Source organism: Temnothorax nylanderi, unplaced genomic scaffold, assembly GCF_030848795.1.
Source record: "Temnothorax nylanderi isolate EJ_2023f unplaced genomic scaffold, tnyl_v1.0 TNYL_tig0165_pilon, whole genome shotgun sequence".
Lineage (NCBI taxonomy): Eukaryota > Metazoa > Arthropoda > Insecta > Hymenoptera > Formicidae > Temnothorax > Temnothorax nylanderi.
In genome coordinates, this window is record NW_027249227.1 from 171,487 (window position 1) to 187,069 (window position 15,583).

Below are 15,583 nucleotides of genomic sequence, written 5' to 3' on the forward strand. Positions count from 1 at the left end.
TCGTAATCGAGCCGTTTTGGGCGGGGTGCTCTTCGCACGACCGGGCACCGTATCATCGCGGGGCCGTAGCGTGGCCTCCGCGTGATCGCGTCGCGGCGTGCGGGGCATCGTTGTGTCGTATTGCGGACCTCGCGAGGCTTCGTGCGTGAAGGCCGAGGTCAATCGCGGGGTCAATCCGGGACTCGCGTAATCCGAAGGGATTCGCGGTCATTTTTGGGAGATTATCGTTTCGGGTGTCGTTGCGTTCGTTGTAAGTAAGTGTGCGTCGATGCCGCGAAATCCTGCGTAATGTTCATGTATCGTTCGGCGTAAGGTACCGCTCGCGTTAATGTCTCGGTCCGCGTAATGTTAATGTATCGTTTGCGTAAAATGTGTCGTCTCGCGTAAAGTATCGTGTCGCGTTAATATATCAGTTGGCGTAGAGTATTGTGTCGCGTTAGAGTATCGTTTTGCGTAAGGTACATCCCGCGTTAATGTATCGTCCCGCGTTAGAATATTGTTCCGCGCTAGAGTTGATTCGCGCTCAGTCATTATTGAGTTGTAACGAGATACTTCGCCGATCTCGCGAAGCGTGGCGGGACGCGCTGTGACCGTCGTCGGTCCTTTGCGGAAGATCATACTCTATCCTGTCTTCTTCTCTTTTCTCGTTAAATATACTCGTTACCCTTGTTATTTAATTTGCTTTATTTCTTTGTGTGTCGATTGCGCTGCGCTCCCTCTCCTCCCTTCATCCGAGATCCACCAGCGGTCTCGCTTATGGACTGCACGCCTGAGATACGTTAGGCTTTCGCGTGGGATTTAGATTTTAGAGTAACGTGGTGCGCGTAATCGCACCTGGCGCCCATTATCGTATTGGAAAAAATTGTCTGGTCGAGCTACCATCTTGCGATAGAGATTTCGGGAAACTTAAGATTAAGCTTGAGATAAGGTAAAGTGACGGCGCGCTCCTTTTCGGCCGGCGAAACCGAAGGGACATCGTCGTCGTCGTCATACAGTTTATTTCAGTGCTAAGGGAAGTAATTTGCTGATACGTGTGTATATACAGTACACATGTAGGCGGTGGAGGGACTACCACCCCATCCCTACTCATCCCTGCTTGCGGTAGCCCCTCTTCTGTCTACATGTGTACCGTTTATACACATACATATCAGCAAATTACTTCCCTTAGTACTGACACAAACTGTTATATTTCTCAGTTACATTTGTTAGTATCTTTTTAATAAACAACGAGCGCCGACTGCAATCTTTACAATATTACTCTATGTGATGACCTTAATTGATAATATATTTCAAAATTATTGAAATCGGGAGTGACTCCCTATCTCTTCATAATTACCTAGGCTGCGTTTCAGAACCACGCTCTTAGTGCTATGAGCGTGCTGTGACCTTGTTTAACTTTCTGTAAGTAACAAAGATAGAACGACGCTCGAGTACTAAGATTGTGGTTTTGGAACGCAGGCATAAATTATTAATATATTTCATTGTTTAATATTATTTTATTGTTTAATATATTTCATATTACATATTATACAATTTTTATTGTGATTTTATTATGATTTATATTATGTAGGTATATTTCTTTTGTAATTGACAATGTTGATATAAGCTTTTACAAGACAAAAGATTATTATATTTATTATAGAAATATATACAATTGAATTTATTGTGTTAAATTTTTAGATAATACCACCTTTATTAAATTGTACAATTAGGCACAGAAAAACAATTGTTCAAACTTTTTATTAAAGAAAAATTCTTCTGATATCTAAAATGTTTATGGCTTCTCAATTAATTAATTTTTATTTTTAACTTTTTCATTTTTCTAATAATTCCAACGTTGATAAGGTAGAAACTTCCGAAATTAAAATTCACTATTTCGTAAATTCGCGCAATGCTATTCTGATTAAGCATACTCTTCAGCTGGCCTATTTGTGACCTACTCGACATGCTTCTAGAGGAAGTGTACTTAGCACATATTCGCTCAAGTCATTCTCGCGTGTTGGCTATTTCTGAGACCACTGTATGAGAAGACATATACTTTGTAGGTTGACAATAGGTATATTGTCACTCCATTCGAGGGCAAGGGAGATGCAACATAGTTATACCCTGCTGCTTTATCGACTGCTCAGCATCCGTTGGGAGCTTCCGTCTGTTTAAGCTCTCGACTTATACCACCACAGATGCTCTTGATGATTCCTAGATTGCGCCCTTTCATATTCATAAAAGCTTCCTTAGAATTGCATTACGTAGATGGTAAACGCGGCATATTTTAGATTTTTTGAAATATAATTAATGCTATAATATTATATAGATATGATAAAAAGAAATGACTTTATGGAAAAATTAATAAGTACAAAATTATAAAAACTTTACAAAAATTGATAAATAAGATTAAATTTTGTATTTTTTATAATTTGCGACATATTTTAAAAAAGCTCATTGTGTTTTTTTGAATTAATTTGTATTTAGAATATATTAGTACGTACAGTATTAATATATAGCTTTAATAAAATAATATATATGTGTGTGTGTGTGTGTGTGTGTGTGTGTGTGTGTGTGCGTGCGTGCGTGCGTGCGTGCGTGCGTGCGTGTGTGTGTGTGTGTGTGTGTGTGTGTGTGCGCGCGCGTGTGTGTGTGTGTGTGTGCGTGTGTGCGTGCGTGTGTGTGTGTGTGTGTGTGCGTGTGTGCGTGCGTGCGTGTGTGTGTGTGTGTGTGTGTGTGTGTGTGTGTGTGTGTGTGTGTGTGTGTGTGTGTGTGTGTGTGTGTGTGTGTGTGTGTGTGTGTGTGTGTGTGTGTGTGTGTGTGTGTGTGTGTGTGTCACAAAACGCTTAGTAAAAAGATTTACTTCTGTGAAAATCTTAAATTGGCTTTCTGATTACCTAAATAATTATTTTTTTCAAATTATTTAATATATATTTTGCACTTATATACTGCTAATTATAGAAATTTTTAATATATTCTCACTCACGTATTATGCAAACCATAAATTAAATGGACTTTGACATGGTGTTCACTCAAGATGGTGTTCTCATATCTTCAATTTATCTGCCTTTATACAGACCAAGACATTATAAATGAAATTCACGTTTACGACATGTCCCTATGCGGAAAGCAGCTTATCGCTCAGAAACTAAATTAATCATGCATTGGATCACTTTGGGTTGTTTGGTACTGATTTGGTATAATTAAATTTTGAATAACGGTACATGCGGTAGAAATAGCAATAAAAGGCTGCAAAATTGCAGTTGCATTGATTGTGAAGCTAATGTAAGCAGTGCTTTATGTTTTACATGGTATAAGAAATATCAATTAGAGATATAAATGTATATTATTGTTTTAATTTAAATTGTATATTATTATCTTTACATGTTCTCCATATTGTGTAAAGAATAAAAGATACTGGATTTAAAACTGACTATGATACTTTAATACAAAAAAAAGGGAAAATATTACAGTTAAGAATATTTTATTATATCATTTGCAATTTGAATCTTATTGTTTCTCAATGTCTATGTTTTACATCGCATTAAGACAATATCAAATTTTATGGAATAAATTCGCCAAATATTTTTTTGTTTTAGATAAGCAGTATTTATGCAAATATTATTCTCTGGTATAAGCAATTTTTGTGTAGTAATATATAAAATAAAATAATAATACGAGCAATACAAATTAAAAGCTATTGAATTATTTACCTGATTGATTTTAAAGGTTTATTTTGTTATTCAAATTACGCTTCTGATGCGCAAACACAAATCTACTACTCCATTAATCCAATTGGTACAATCTACTGTCCAAAAAATGAATGTGCAACAGAGGAGCGATATATTTTTGAAATAAAGCTATATATGTGTATTCTGCTCGTTATGCACGCTTGTCTTCTCCGTTATTATCCTTATGAAGTTTTATACGATATGCGCTGTTCTTCAACCGCATCAATCGATTATGCTATTTGCATATCTGGCAATTTTGTATTTGCTTTTTATTGCGGTCCTCTTTATTGCAGTATTTCAAAGTTATAGTATTCATATACATATATTATCTTTTTATCCTCAGTTCTTTTTATTAATTAGTATTATATATAAGCGTTTCCTTTATAAAATTCTCGTCAAACATTTGATATTTCTATGCTTAAGCAATTAAAAATTTAGGACCTTTAAATCTTTTTTTAAGATGAAAGATCGATAATAAAAATCTATCCTTTTTATTTCGTTTTACATACGAACCGACTTTATTGAAACAGATTTATATTTTAATTAAAAATTCAATAAATTAAATAATGCAAAAAAAAAGAGAACTTAATACGTATAATCTGTCATACACCATATAATATTATTATACAATAATGTTATTATACAATAGTTTGTCGCATAAATGGTAAAGTGATGTGTGCGATGCCTCATAAATAAATGGTTAAGTTAGAATACTAATAAGAAAATAACTTTATATATGATATATAACTCTTATGAGAATATTTGGCTTAATCAATATATGTACATATATACATATATATCAATAAATGTACAACATGTGTATATAATAAAATCATGTTAATTGTTAACAATAGTAATATATCTTACAATAGCAACATTTAATTACTAGCATAATATATTAAGATTATTCTGTAATATTTAAAATACTTTTTATTTTTATTTTATATTCTTTATATACAGCCATATAATTCTCTAGATGCACATAATTTTGTAAAAAGGTCTGAAAGATACTCAGTAAAACATTTTATATATAAAAACGTACATAAATATATATTGTTGTAAAAATTGTATATCCATATGTTTCTACTTCTTGTGTAATTTCTGTTTTTATATATAGAAAAAATAATAAAAATATTTAAAAATAATTAAAAAAATAATTTTTGTATTACTTCTTTGTGAAAAGTAAACTTTGAAAAAATGAGAAAACTTGTAATTACATGTAAACGTAATAATATAAATATAATTATATGTATATGATTATGCATATTGTATATAAACTAATTACTATTTTACTTTTTGTAAAAAAAACAATGCAAAAATTATTTTTTAAATTATTTTTTAATTATTCTTTTTATTATTTCTTTTATATATACAGACAGAGATTATCCAAATAAAAGAAAACAATTCAAAACATATTTAGACATGTTTTATATATAATTTGTATGTTTGTGTATATTTTTATATGAAAAGTTTTTTACCGGGTACTTTATGTAATCTTTAAGTACACCTAAAAGCTTTTAACCCTTAAATGCCACCCGGGGTCCAGCGGACCCCAGACCCTTTAGAATGATATATTTTCAAATGTTCCCGCCAAATATGGAGCTCATATTTATTTATTTTTTATTTTTTATTTTTTTTATTTTGGAGCCAACATTTTAACTGTTGGCGATCTTAATTTTTTATACTATGTTGAAATTGAAATTTTAACAATATAAGCATTTTATTCTCTTTTCTAAGCCTTGAACAACATTGAAAATAATTTTCATAACTAAATATCAAAAAATCAATAAGTAAGGAGACATTTTTCATGCTGGGGTCTTTTAGACCCCATGTGTCATTTACGAGATTCTTGAGAGGTGTGGCATTTAAGGGTTAATCTTTTATAAAACTAACAAGCACGGTTTTATTTCGCGTGTCATGAATCTTTATCTCTAAACTTTTGTACATAAAAAGTAAAAGTGTGTTACAAGCATGAAGTTGTATTAAAATGACGATTATCAGATTACAAATAGCATGAAAAGACTCCATTAAAAGCATTAGTCTCTCGCGCTTATACTTTTTATTACGCAAACACTCGGTGCATACAGTAGCGAACCACGTGGGTCACTTAGATTTTCAAGCCTTCCGCCTGTGCACAGCGCATGCTCGTCACGCAAGTTTAGCTTGGCTCCCGGTGCAAATCGATGCTGTCTCTCCGAACCGTCCATTCATCCACAGTTCCGTTACACCAATATAACCTATCGCCCCAAAAGTGCAAACATACCCTTAATAGAGTACGTGTTACCTCGCTGATTAAACAGGGATGCTCATTCACAGAGGTTAACAAAAATTAATAAACAAAAATTAGTAAATAATTTAATTAATAAAATATCAGGAAACAGAAAAACAGTATTACAGTTTGATAAAAATAATTGTTTGAAAACAAATTCGCTTGACTAAAAATAGTTAGCATAAGTGATTTCAGAAAAACAGATGCATTACGGTCTCACTTTACAGCTTTCTTTTCGATCTTAGAAATGCATCAAGAGAAAAAGACAGACTCACGAAAGCATGCGTTTTTCTTTGACAAGAAATTTGCAAATCGTCTTTGGCTGCAGCTCGGTAGTGTCATTTTTCTCAAGAAGTACAACGATGAAGAAACTGAAAACACGACCACGTTGGGGAATGAATAAATCGCATGCGTCATCGTCATTTATCTCGATTTCACGGTCATTTGTCATTCACGGGACACGAGAGATCCATGAGCAGCCTGGACATGACGGACTGCTAAGCTGTAATGATGAGAGGTGGAGTAGATCTCCGACGTACTCCACAAAGTGGCGCAGTCGCCTTGACAACGGCGGCGCCATGTGCGTGTATGTGCTCCCTTTCACGGCGGTGTCGACGGACGGTGAAGAGACGGAAAAGGACAACGTCCACAGGAGTGAGTGAGATAAACGACGATTACACCCTGCGCGATGATAGAAAGAGGGAGAGAGCGCGACAGTGCGCTTGATGGTGCTAGCTAGAGAGAAAAAGTGGAATACCGGGGTTGGACGGTCGGGCGCAAGGGGGTGGCGCGCGAGAGAAAACCGCTAGCGTGTACCGCAGTACGGGATAGTGAGCTGTGAGCTGGTCTTCCTCTCTCACGCCGCGAAAAAGGCCACTATCGGCTGAGACAATACGATCGTTCGGCTGTTCGTTTTCCGCCATTCCATATCTTATGAGGACAGATTGTTCGCGAAGGTGTTCGATTCCCGACGTCGTTCCAGTTCAAGAATGTAACGTATTACGTGAGGAAGTGGGGATAATTGTAATATTTATACTGGATTGTTCTCGAGGCTGCTCCGGATCTCTTTAAGGGTGTGATCAAGTCATACCAGTTTTTATATCAGTTGTCGCGACGCGCTCGACGAATGTCAAGGACGATGCGGCATTTCGTCGTTGTACGGCACAACACCCGTTAAATTCCGCATTAGTGACACCCGTGAATCGAAGAGACAAGGGACAGCGATGTCAGCTGGGAAGTATCGTGAACGCGTGTAGATCGCAACGTCAAAGATACTACGTTCTTTTTCTCGAAAGCTTCATCTTTAAATAAGTGATGCAAAGCGGACCACTTACCGTCTTGATCTCATTGAGATCCTAACAATGCAGGCACCTGTTCTTGAGTGCAGCGAATCGGAGGACGGCGAGGTGGATAACGATCCTCCCTTAACTGTCTCCAGAAGTGACAGTGGAACGGTATCCTCGTGAGACCCTGCCACCTGCGGCGAGTGTACTACGGCTTATTAATTGGTATCAAACGAGAACTTGAAGTTTTCGGTATCCTTCTCATTGATGCGATTTTTGAAGAATTTCTTTGATACGCAAAGAATTCCATACTTACGATAGAATACCAGTTATATGAAAAATTGATATATGAAGAAGAATTTTTAAGTGACTGGACAGGAATGCGTTTGAGATACGTTTCCAAAACGTAAAGAAATGTTACGAAATAGAGACAACAAAGATTGTTGAAGATAAAGTTTAAATGATTGAATACATTCTTGTTATTGACAAATTCTCAAGAAAAGTGGTTTTATCGTATTCTAAATGTGAGATGTATGTCATGACATGAAGAATCACACCCTGTTTCTACATGATCCAAAGATCTTGTTGTCTAAACAAGAAAACAGCTGTTGTTTTTGCCGCACATTAAACTGACATTTTAAGAGGCGAAAAAGTGAATATTCTCACATATGTGAAATTTAATTGCTATCTAATAAAATATTTGAGACACTGGAGTATGGATTTATGGATATATCGATGAAATCTGAAGCTTAACATAAATAGGTATACAATAAATTACACAATAAACACAATCTAAACTTGAGATATATGGAAAGATATAAGCATTCAGGAGTTTGTTAAGTAAGACGTTAAAGTAAGATGATATAATCTCATCAAGATATTAAGTAAAGTTGAGCTCGCGTAACTTGCAAAGGTGCGCGTTCTCGTTGTTATAGTTGCTATATCCGTTGACCGTGACCTTCGATCACCATGTGACGTCATTCAGGTCAGACGGAAACGGTGCCGTGCAAACGAATGCGTCTCCAGATGCTTTTATGACCGCCGTCGCGGCGACAGTAGCAATCAATCAGACTGTTGTGCATTCAGTAGACATTATTTTATCATTTTGAGGAATGAGACTCTAGCAAAACTCTCATTATATAAAACATGCATTTCTCGCTCAGTGAAAAAGATAGTAGTAAAAAGAGAGATCATCGAAAAAAATGAGCGGTGTATTATTTTGTTTTGGTACTCCAATACTTTTTATGGTTCAGCTCCTGTGCGTATGACTACGATCGTTAATAACTCATATAGGTTCGTGATGCATAAAAAAATATGTGAAGTAACATAAGTTTAAAATAAACGTTGCTTTACTTTGATAAAAAGTGACCACGCCAACGGAGTACTAGAAAACTCTTTTAACTTTCGCTCAAAAGATAAAAAATGTGACACTCAACATCTCGCAAAATGTTTTAACGTAAGTGTATTTTCATTTCGCGAGCGAGAAAGAAGTGCGAATCAATTCAGAACGATTCCAAGGGAATTGCCGAATACACTTTTCCGTAGTTACGCAAGGTGCGTTAATACTTTACACTGTTCCATTGTTATTTGCGATCAATCGTTATTGTTATCTTGCGATAATGACTTTCAATGTGAGCGTCACTTGATGTCAAAAGTATAATACTGGTGCAAGAAAAAGTGAGCTTCATGAAACTCTCATTTTTGTTTTAAAATTCAACAACGGTTTTAGGCAAGAACAGAACGAAACCTCAAGTTACTCTTTTTCTTCGTTTGTTATTATACACTCTTGATGCATTTTCAATGATCAAAAGTAGCCGACCCAAATTGTTATCCACATAGTTAACAAAAAAGTATATATTGTTGATAGTATTTATTATATTAAGGCGTTAGTTAATGAGATTTATTAAAGCTCGTTGAAAGTTAGAATTTTGAGAAACTGCTTTTAAAAAGTAAATGTTTATTGTTAGAATCATTATGTAAATTAGCATCGGAGAAATTAATGCTCAGAGTTACGACATTTTTCAGAATTTTTATGAATGTTGTTAATAATATTAAGAGTTTATTAGTTGAATAATATCAACTATAGCGGTTTATGCAATAGCTTGTAATATTCTCAAAAAGTCAGGAAATACTTTAGTTATGTGAAACTACTTCGCAAAATTACTGCATCTGCAAGTCTTCCATCTTATTTCGACAAAAAAGACAAATGAGAAGCAAGCGTTTCTTTCACTTCTGAAGAACCAGAACTTACAAATTCTTTCTAATATAAATTTACTCGGTGAATCGGGTACAAGATCGGAATTATTCAAGATCGCTTCAGGGTTTTTTTCATCATGGCACGAATAGGTCACAAAAGATTACCTTCGTTTCTCCTTCATCAACTTACTTTTTCCAAGTATTTGTAGTTACTCCTCTAAGAAAGACAATACTTCTTGGCTAGAACGTAATCAACTTTTACAATAGCGAAACAACTTTAAGTAAACGTATTTTCTCCACAATTTTATTACTATATATATATCAAGAAAATAACGTTTTCTAATTGAATCTTTTTTTGAAGTCTTCTTAAAAACTGGAAACAGAAAAGCTTTGGTTATTTTTTGCAATGTTTGAGTACGGATTTCGGATTTCGACCGACAGTGATTTCTCTTTAAATTTGATTTTGATGATTAAAGGAACAATGAGTGCACGAAATACACTTATAACATATATTGAAGTTACGCTCATGGAAGATTAATGGACTATTCAGAATATGAACACAGAAATGCTATAAAGTTATACAAGCATTTACGACATAGCTTCGCGAAATGAAGCAAGAATGTTATAAACAATAGAAAAGACGGACAAATTTTAAATCTTTTATAATAAGCTATTCAGCATCATTGCGCGTTAGTGGGTATTATTTTCTCAAGATGTTCGTACGAGATTCGTCAACTTTTTCTCTGCGTTATCGACCAATTACATATTTCTTGGGATTCATTCATCGTGCTTGGTCAACCTGCAATTATAACCATTCTGCTAAATAATTGGAGAATATTTACGGCGATGTGGTCGAAGGAACGATGTGGCCGGATGTCGCCGGTAGATCTCACACGTCCTGCGATTATTTCAAAGTGAAGCTGCCGGCAGTGAAGAAAAAGAAGAAGGAGAAGGAGAACGAGGGGTGCTGTAAGATCTTCGCCCTGTTTCGTCACCGCAAGCCTCGGGACCCGGTCCGTAGTTCCAGTGCAGCCTCGTCGGTGCCCCTGCTCGATATGGGCGCCAGAGCATGGGACTACGAGGCCTTGCCGGAACTCCATACCTCGACAGCGGTCACGCCGACCTCGACGCCACCGAACGCATCCCAGCAGAAAACGCCTAGAGTGTATTTTCAAGCAGAGAATCTGGCGTCCACTAGGCGAAGGAGCAGCAATAGACTGCTGACACCGCAGCAGTCTTGCAGGAGGCGCAGTCGGAGCATGAGCGCATGGAGCGACCTGTCCAGGTCGTCCTTCAGGTTGGACGAAAGGTTCGTTCGTCTCTGTCTCGGATCTAGCCGCCACGACTCATTCTACTACTTCATAAACTGGCGACTTATATTTCATTAGGCAATTTTAATACAATATTAGTACGATCCTATCTAAAGGTAGGATCCGGGAGTTGAATTGGCTTTATAAATGCGGATCTAATTTACATGGCTAATTAACTTTTATCTCGGCATAATTATACATGATTACATGCTATAAAAAGAATTACAAAGGTTTTAAGTTTTAATGAAGTTACTTCCTAATAAAATTAGTTTCGTCGAATGTATTCATTAAAATAAGATTTTTAAAAATCTAATTTAGAGCCATATTACTATGACAAACATTTACAAAGTAATTACACAAAAAAAGATTAAATTAATTATAATAACTGCTAAGAACATAAAAATATGTTTTTTGTCATTTAGAAACAATGTGAAAACAAGAATTATTGTCACTCGACTTATTTTATATTAAGGAATTTATTACATTTATCCCGTATTTTTACATAGACAATAATATTTTTTTATTTTTACAAGAAAATAAAATCTTTTATATCGAAAATTAAAATTAATTTGCACACTAAATTTCACGTTGTAGTTTTTATCAAATTTTATGTTATTGAAATTGATGATTACGAACGGGCTTCTATTATCTTTCGATAATAATTTCATCGTTTTATTCCTCGCATAACTTTCATTTATTTATGTATTTTTATATTCGAATTTAATGTTTAATTTACTATAGGAATTTTTGTTATTTTTTTTACTACATTATTTTTACTACATACATTTTTGCTATATATATATTATTGTACGAAATTCTCCGATTATTGTGCAAATAATAATTTACAAGCTGTAGAAAATAATATTTATTGTTGAAAACATTTTTGTCGTACTTTATGTATCACTAGTGAGCGTTTAAACATCTCTCTCTCTCTCTCTCTCTCTCTCTCTCTCTCTCTCTCTCTCTCTCTCTCTCTCTCTCTCTCTGTTTCTCTTTTTTTGAAGGAATTATATTATTTTACTTCTTCTTTTTAATAAGAAAAACAACATTATGATTTAATAATTTTAAAAGGCTTCTATGATTAAAATTAAAATATGAAGAATAAGGCATAGAGCCGTAACAGGATGTTTGTATTAAATTATTTTTATTTTTAATAAAGAATATTTTTCCAACCATAGTAAACTGCGCGCCGACAAATCGTCAGACTTATTGCAACACAGTTCTGGTTGGCGTAGTAAAATCTCCCCTCCCCCTAATTAAATCGTTTCGATTTAATTTTGATGATAAGCATTTAAAACTGTAAAAAATTTATTGCGAAACATATTACCTCAGCCAGAATTCGAACCTGGAACTTCCCTTATTCCGTGAAGGGTGGATGTCATACCAGTTCGATCACTGAGGCATGTGGTAATATTTATCGCAATAACCTGTTATTAAATAGTTCTTCAGTTCTTCAGTTCAGTTTAATAATTATAATAGGTTACTGCGATAAATATTACCACATGCCTCAGTGGTCGAATTGGTACGACACCCTTCATGGAATAAAAAAAGTTCCAGGTTTGAATCCTGGCTGAGGTAATATTTTTCGCAATATAAATTCTTTACAGTTTTAGATGCTTAGCATCAAAATGAAATCGAAACGATTTAATTAGGGGGGAAAGAGAGGATTTTACTATGCCAACCAGAACTGTGTTGTAAGTCTGACGATATGTCGGCGCGCAGTTTATTATGGTTGGAAAAATATTGTTTATTAAAAATAAAAATAATTTAACACGAATATCCTGTTACGGCTCTATATATGCCCTATTTTTCATATTTGAATTATTATTTGATACCCGTTTTGATATACGTAGATAAACTGGGCGAGTGGGCTCGACTATGTGTTTAAGTAAGAATGTTAAAAGTATTGTGGGAGAGGTTAATAATATCATTATCAGTTTTTTTTCATTGAGCAAGTGTCAAGCTGCTGTATCTCGTCAGTGCATCGCTACTCTACAAAGAATAAACTTTCGATTATCGATCATCGTTATTGACAATGTGCATGTGGTTATTTTATCGAAAACCAATAGTGATTGCTATGTTGGGCAATAAAACCATGAGTGCACTTTGAGTGTCAGGATATATAAATTCAACGTAAATACCGTACAGCAGTGCAATAAAATTTCGTAGGCATGGATGTTGATAAATCGTGTAAACATTTATAAGATCTGTACAAGGAGATCTAACCATGGCTAGACAATTATAACACACAATAATATTAATCTTAAAAATTCTGAAATACCTACATATATTCTGTCACGTACAATAAAAAAATCTGAAATTTTTTTAGCAATAACAGAATTATAAAAAATTGTACTATAATATAAATCTTGTTTTTAAATCACGTTACAATAAAATGACACATAGTGATTTCCCAAAAGGACTGAGATGAAAGAGATAACTTTGCTTTAGTTGAAGATAAGATTGGAGGAATTTTTCGTGTCTGTAACACATTGCTTTTATTTAGTGTATTTTCTACAAAGTTTTTACAAGTTTTTTAAGTTTTAAATATATGATGGCAATTTTTACTTTTTCACTTTTATGTTATATTTGTGTTTGTAATATGTAATAAGTGTTTGTAATTTTTGCAAAAATAAATTTCTCAAAAATTTATTTTTTAATTAGAAAATACAATATTTATTGATAACATTTATGTTTTTAATAATCTTTATGCATTACACACATTGTAGATAGTTATTCTGAACATTTATTCAGAAAATATGAATACATATGTGAATTATGATAACAATTATTTTATATTAAAATAAATGATAATGACATAAATGACATTAAACTTGAAAGTATGTGAACTGCATAAAATGTACGTACAATATGTACGTAAAATAATTTTTATTTTAAAATATAATTTTAAATAGAAGAAAAAACTTAATATAACATAGAACAATACAGTTTTTCAGAACTTAACGTCAAGGGCCGTTTTGTATTAAAAAATGTCGTAAACGAACTTATGCACAACGTCGTAAACTCTTCGAAAATAAGCTTAGTAGCTTTAGCTATTAAATTTGAATTTATAGCAATATTATAAAATTAATGTCTCCCATTTTAGTCAAAATGAGACGAAATTTACAACTTTATTATTGTTATACACATTATTAAAACAGATGTGCTATTTTATGTCTTTGCTTTAACTGCGGTTCCCTTATCAAAATGTGCCCTTGAGTGCTCAATGGCGGTCAGTGGGAATGTATAGTTGCCCTACAGTTGCAATGCAAATTATATGGAAAAGTTAATGGAAAATCTTGAGTGGCAATAAAATGAATGGAAACGCAATGGCAAGATTCGAATGACAACTTTTTCCATACAGGCGTAATGAAAACTGCTAATGACTTATGAAGGTTAAAACTTGTGTATGGAACTTGCAATGCGAATTATATGGAAAAGTTAATGGAAAATCTTGAGTGGCAATAAGATGAATGGAAACGCAATGGCAAGATTCGAATGACAACCTTTTCCATACAGGCGTAATGGAAACTGCCAATGACTCATAAAGGATAAAATTTGTATGGCATTTTTCTACCTTCAGCCAATGTTGTTCAGTGTGAATTGTAATGGAAATTCGTCAATGGTAAACATGCGTAATTAGTATTACAATATTGGATCCAGATCGCAATAAACATTCAGTTCCTTACATATATGAGGCATTATATATTGCCAACTCGGCAAACGTTTGACCCTGACCAGTTCCAATTTAATTGTCCCATGATTTTTTGTTATTGTATTTGCTCAACTAAACTCTCAGAATTTTTTAGATTTTTATACCAGCCAAAATTTTGTTATAAATTTTTGAAATTCAAAATTTTGACCCGAATTAAAAAATAAGAAAAAATTTTTAAAAATCTAATGTCAGATAACAAAACATTTAAGCTTATAATATTTATAGAGTGTCTTAGACTTTTTTTTATTTTATAAGTTTTAAAATTTTGTAAATGCTCCAACTCGAGGAACCGAGCTTAAACTTTCTATATAAATGAAGGAACATTAAACAAATTTGGTACGCAAATTTGTTTAATTTCAGTTAATTTATATACAAAGTTTTCTTAGCTCGATTAATCGAAGATTGCTCAAGTTAGAGCATTTCAAGAGTTTAAAAAACTTTTTAAACCTTCCGAAAAAAAGTCTAAGTCCACTTTCTAAATACGCTTAAATATGTCAATGAAAGATCATATGCTTTATTAAGCTATTATAATAGACTGTCTGTTGAACCAAAGGCAATGGGAAATAAAGGCATTTATATTAAAGACAAAATAGGACTTGGTATATGCTAGATGGCGCGTGTGTGAATGGTAGCGGTGAAAGTGCGTTGTGCGATTTTAGCTTTGTTTCTGGGTTTAAAGATTAGTATGTGGCAAGTAGGGATAATGGAAAGATAGGGTGTAAGTAGGGGATGCGATGAGAATGAAGGGAGATAGTAGAATGCAAGTAGAGAAAAGTAGTATAGAAGTGTTTACAGAACGTGGTAGGATGAGGTTATGGTGACGAGTCAGTTCGGTAATGGTAATATTAAAGACAAAATATTACCATTTATTAAAATGCCATTGAATTCCCATTGTTCCAGACGCAATGGAAATGAAGGCATTTTTGTCAAAGATAAAAATTTCCACACAAAATCCCATTGGTATTGCCAGTGTTAATACCAATGGCAATACCAATGGTAATACTAATGGCAATACCAATGGCAATACCAATGGCAATACGAACGGCAAAACCAGTGGCAATACCAATGGCAATGCCAATGGCAATGGCAATACCAAC

The 15,583-nt window shown here is 34.0% G+C and overlaps 1 protein-coding gene across 1 annotated transcript in view; it reads left to right on the forward strand.

The window, feature by feature from the left end:
- Window positions 1–5,068: 5,068 nt before the first annotated feature.
- LOC139777830 (uncharacterized) overlaps window positions 5,069–15,583 on the forward strand; it is a gene marked incomplete at its 3' end in the record, with an annotated part of 224,926 nt that continues 214,411 nt past the window's right edge. Inside the window, exon 1 of the mRNA XM_071715469.1 lies at window positions 5,069–10,770. Coding sequence (XP_071571570.1) covers window positions 10,325–10,770 — 446 coding nt within the window. The remainder of the gene's footprint in view (window positions 10,771–15,583) is intronic.